At 36.3% G+C, this 5,566-nt stretch overlaps 1 protein-coding gene across 1 annotated transcript; it reads right to left on the reverse strand.

The window, feature by feature from the left end:
* Positions 1 to 2,359: 2,359 nt before the first annotated feature.
* LOC124830874 (galactan beta-1,4-galactosyltransferase GALS3) lies at positions 2,360 to 5,349 on the reverse strand. The gene is made up of 2 exons (XM_047304735.2): positions 4,090 to 5,349; positions 2,360 to 2,869 (listed from the first exon to the last, which is right to left on the reverse strand). Exons 1-2 carry the CDS (start codon positions 5,271 to 5,273, stop codon positions 2,524 to 2,526), a joined length of 1,530 nt encoding a protein of 509 aa, XP_047160691.1. The 5' UTR covers positions 5,274 to 5,349; the 3' UTR covers positions 2,360 to 2,523.
* Positions 5,350 to 5,566: the final 217 nt, after the last annotated feature.

Here is a 5,566-nt window from a genome sequence, read left to right on the forward strand (position 1 = left end):
CCAACAAGTTAAAGATAAATGAAACTGAAGTTTGTAACTTACTAAAGTAAAAATGAATCAAGATCAATATAGAAAAAGTCTTAAAAAATTTAAATAAAAGTTTTGAGAAAAAAAGAAATTGTATTCATATGGAAGTGACTCACTCTTGAAAAAAAAAATGGTTAGAAATCTAATAAAAATCTATAAATTTATTATCTTATAAAGTTTTTGTGGTTGAGAGTAATGTAAATTCTTTATGTGATTAAACTCCAATGTCATTTGTATTGTGTCTTTCCTATCCATCTTCTCTTAATAAAAAATTTGAGTAATTAAAATACCACATTTTTCTCACTAGCTAGAAAAAAAGTAATATCATTCGTCTCATATAATTATTATGCTCTTTCTATTAATTTTTGCTAAGATGAACATTGTTGTTACAACGTTATAACAAGGAAAATATTGAATAAAGTTTGACCCATGCAATAATAATGACTCATAATAAATTCATTTTAAATTGATTAAACACTATGAAGAAGGTGAAAATGTAATAAATATGTTGTTGAGGTGCTACACAATTTGAAACATCAAAGCAACATATTTATGGTATATTCATTATCTTGATGGTGCTTTGGTCCATTTAAAAAAAAAACTATATTTTACATATTTGAAAATAGTCAGACCTAAATCACAAATTTTAAAATTATATATATTAAAATTAAATTAAAAATGATGCGACGAAATATATTAAAAAGAAAACGTTAGGTCCCTTAGTAGAGGTCCTGGATATCATAACTAGTAACTAAGAAGAAAAAAAATCTATTAATTTTTGTTTGTGGTATTTTCTTTGAATTTATCATCTTAAGTGGGTTTTGTTTTTCTTCTTATTTTTTTAATTTCTTGAGTTCAGATGCAGAATTTATGTATAAATATTTGAAACTTCTTCTTAAACAGACACACGCCATAAAGACACATTTGACTTATTAGGGACTGCATATAGATATTACACCATTCTCAATATGTAAATGAATTCACTATATTATTAAAGAAAATTCAAAATTAGAACAGTTTTTAAAATTTTATATTGTCCACAATCACCTGCTGAAATTGTTCCTTTTGATGAATTTTAATTAGTATCTATATGTATAGACTAATGGGTCAATTTTAATATATTAATTTTACTTTAGAAATTGACTATTCTCAATCCGATTCTTCTCTAGTAACGGAAGGGTTCCACGAAGACTCAATAAAAAAATGTTTCAATTTAGTAAAATATATCCTATTATATATAAGCATAAGTAGCACCATTAACTACAAGATTAATTTAAAATTAAAAAATTATATATATATATATATATATATATATATATATATATATATTAAATCCATTGAAGTATTATTGAATGAAAATATAAAGTTTAAGAGTAATAATAAATCGAATAAAAATCGAGTCTTGAAGCGCGTTTTGTTAATTTTAAGCGCGTTTTAAAAATCTATTTACCTACATCAGATGCAGAATTTACGTGGCTTTATATCATTTTCAGATCGTCTTTTGTTGTTTCCCATCAAAATCGATACGGAAGTATTTTTGCGTACAAATGAATGAAAAACGCGGAAGCTACAAAGGAAACGTCAAACTGTTTGGCATGTTGAATTTGGAATTGCCATTGCTGCTAATTTCTTCTTTTTTTTTTTTTTTTTTTTGAAAAAAGTGTTTGATTTCCTTAATCATTTTCCTAAATAATGGTGCTAAATTTAATTTTGTCCTAATTCATTGTCCAAAACACAATTATGATTAGTTAAAAATAATTAGTTACAGGAGACCAATGGTTGAATGATGTTCTTTTTGACTTCTCCAAAAGCTAACCCCTTTCATCAATCGCTTCCTCCCAAACAAAACACGTTCAGATTTTTCAACAACTTTAATATAAAAGTCTATATGGACTCCACAAATATGCTTGGAATTAGAATTACGTAGCTTTCTTTCTCTGCAAAAGGGACGTTTACGAAATTTCTTAAAATTAATTATCATCATCATTCGATTCAGCTCCTGTTTTTAACATAAGTCATGATTAAATCAAATTTAAAGAGCACTTAACAAAAATTAATGGAACTAAAAATGGAATAAACCACCTACTATACCACTTTTAGAGATGAAGAATCTTAAGCAGAATAATTTAAAGAAAATAAAAAATAAAAAGATGCATGAATACCAGCAAAGCAACAGGAGCAAATTAGGCACCCTCCATATGGAGCCACTGTAGGTGGGGATGCCATCATGTCCCACACCGACAACATAATTGAACCATTCATCTTTATTCATTATTTTTTACAAAATGTAAAAAGGGAAAGAATAAAAAATAAATAGGGAACACAAAAGAACTATTAAAAATGAAACAAAGATCATATACCCATCTGTAAATATACCACATAAAAAAATCAAAAGAAAAACTATCAAACAGAAAAGAAAGAACTGCTCAATGAATTCCTATTTTCTAACACAAGTTAAATTATTATAATTAAAAAAAAAAAAAAGTGTTGGCAGTGTCATTGCCGTGTCTTCTGTAGCCTATTTCCAATCATCTTGAGCTCAAATTTCTTGATCACACCAGCAATGTCTCTCATGGTGGTGTCCAACACATAGGGGGTTTTCTCGTATGTGATTTCCGTTGAATTTATAAGCATTTTACAAGATTCTCTCCTTTCAGCTATGGTTCCATGGTAGTGGTAGTACATTATTTTGCCCTCTGTCTTGTGAGTTGTCTTCCCTGCAAGGTTCTGTGACATGTGAACACCCGTTGCAAACAAACTCCTAGGTTGTACTGCATATTTTCTATCCCTCCTAATCCCTTTCTTTGAATCTTTATACACCAGCTTCTCAAACCCCCATTTCCTGCAATGCAAATTTCACACCACAACATGTGAGACCACACAACTACAATGGTTGACAACTGTGGGAAATGTAGTTGTCATCCCAACTGTAAAGGCAAAACAAGACATTCCTTCCAACAGCATAAACCAGCTTTCTTCTACATTCAGCTTATGGTACAAAAAGCCAACCCATAAACACTTACATTAGAGAAAAACAACTAGATCTAACTGTTAAATGGAAAACAGTAACAGTAACTTTCATGAATGTAAAAAAAGTTTAGTGCACCCCAACAAAACCGTCGCAATCACAGGTCTGGTGGACCAGATAACACGCGTCTGGTTCCAAAACCAGAATCAATACAACGTTCAGTAAAATAATCATCATCATCATCACTTGTTAGCACGCCATACTGAATTACCGGAACTAACAAAAGGACATGTTTGTGATTGAATTAAAGAACCCTTATGAATTCTCGGTGTCACATTAAAATACTCTCCAAAGGGACAACACCAGCTTGCTATTTTTAATACTTAAAACTAACCAGCTAATAAATTAGGAATAATAAATAAATAAATAAATCACTCTCCTGGAAAGTTCAGAGACACCACCACACACTCTTCACCTGTCCACACAGGAATGGGCTAATTCACGCTTGTACAGTACAAGCCAAATCAATCGCCACCTTCCACGCTGGGTGTAATGAAACACCACGCAACCACTCAAGATCTGCGACATTACCGAGCACCGAAACAAAACAACAAAACACAAATGACATCACATTTGTTCCTCAAAACGAACCACCCCAGTTAATGCTCATTAAACTCCATACAACCATCCATCATTCGCTTACTCGAACTAAAACCCCTCACCAATCCACTTCGAAAACCTCCACAGATCCACCTCCAAATCTCACAATTCCTCGATCCACCAAAATTCACCACCGACACACAAAAATCAACTTTTGCAACACACAAACACCCAAATTAACTCACCCAAATCTAAAACTAAAACGTAAAACATGGAAAAATAGAAACTTTTGGCATGCCCGTTATAAGTTATTGCCACAGAACTACCAAGATTCTTTCTTTGATACGATCTTTCTAGAGTCGGCTAAAAATACTATCTTTTTAAGGCGGTTGGATACTTAAACTTCTTACTTGAAACTACTGATTAAGTTAGCAAAACCCCATTAGAGAGAAACGACAATTATGAAAAAAGCAAGAAGTTTGAGGAGAATGTACCTATAGGTTTTGCCGTAATCGGCAGTGAGGCAGAGCTTGCTACTCATTGGCATCTGTTCGATGGTGAATTGAGAGTACTCGGAGAGTGAATCGAGCACGGACTTGATGGTGCTCTTGGGTGGCACATAGATGTATTCATCCACATCAAAGAAGAACATCCACTTAGTCATGAACTTATACCTATGCAAGCAATCATTCACCACCATGAACTGGTTATGGTAGTATCCATCAAACCGCTCCTGGTCCGTTATATCCTGCAACGTCACATACCCCAAATCAATCCACGGCTGGAGCACCTCCCGCACCTGCGCGTGCACGCCACCGGCGTCGTGAATCACAAAATGCGACCTCGGCCCGAAGAACTTCACATGGTACGCGATCCACTCCCTCACGCGCTGCGCGTTCAGGTTCCCGTAGAGAGAGGAACCGCAGTACAGGTAATCGTACTTCGGCTTCGACGTGAACAACGTAGTGTCGAGTGCGCCGGGTTGTTCCGTGAGAGCTTCTATGGTGTCGGTGATGTTGAAGCTGGCGTCGCCGCCGCCGGAGGTAGACGCGGAGAGGACGAGCTTCCCTCCGGAGTTGTCAGCATTGAGTGAAGCCGGGAAGGTACAGTTCACTATAACGACGGTGTAGACGCGGCCGTAGCCCCAGTCGGGGAGGATCTTGTAGCCAACGGTGGTGGAGAGTTTCTTGCCGGCGAGTGAGTGCCACGCGCACTCGTACGTCGGTTTAGCGTAAACGTGAAGAGGCTTGGACGCGAGGCCAATGATGGCGAACGTGTTGAGGCCACCACGGTAAGAGCCCATGGTGATGAAGTTGTAGGCTGCAGAGCCATAAGGGTTGAACACACGCTTGACGATGCCTCCGGGGAGGACTTGCTCCGACGGTGGTGGTGGAGGTGGTGACGGCGGCGGTGGGGGTGGTGAGGCTTGAGATAATGATACTTTTAGTGGGTATGAGGAGGTAGCGTTTGTTGTGTTGGAAAGTATGGGTGTTGTTTGCGTGACACGTGAGATGCAGACTCGGAGATCGGAGGCTGAGATGGTGAAGCGGGAAGGGAGGAACTGAAGAAGCGTGGCGACGACGCAGAGGAGAAGCAGTGTTGTGAGGAGAAGCTTGAGTTCTGCGGCGTAGTTTCCGAGCACTGCCACGTAGAGCTTCTTCTCTCTCTCTTTGGCCATTGCTGAGAAAGAAGAAGAAGATGTGAGAAGCAGTGTGTGATTTGTGTTATGAAGAGGTGTTTGAGGTGGCTTATAAACAAACTGTGTTTACGAGGAGGAATATTTATGTCATGATATTATAAATCGACGTATTATGGTGATTGTTGTTGATTGAAGGTTCTGTTTGAACTGTGAAACGATGCCGTTCATCTAAAGGGGATTTCTTTATTTTACTTTCAATTAGACAACCTTAACCTACGTTTTCAACTGTGCGTACTTTTAATTAGACAACCTTAATATTATAGTTTTTTTTT

Source organism: Vigna umbellata, chromosome 2 (genome assembly GCF_029865625.1).
Source record: "Vigna umbellata cultivar VRB3 chromosome 2, Vumbellata_1.0, whole genome shotgun sequence".
Classification (NCBI taxonomy): Eukaryota; Viridiplantae; Streptophyta; class Magnoliopsida; order Fabales; family Fabaceae; genus Vigna; species Vigna umbellata.

Excerpts from the sequence above, each read along its gene's own strand:
- LOC124830874 (XM_047304735.2), bottom strand. The coding sequence starts at position 5,273 with ATGGCCAAAGAGAGAGAGAAGAAGCTCTACGTGGCAGTGCTCGGAAAC. Across the intron at positions 2,870-4,089 it reads GATTACGGCAAAACCTATAG|GAAATGGGGGTTTGAGAAGC; the intron begins GTACATTCTCCT and ends TTTGCATTGCAG.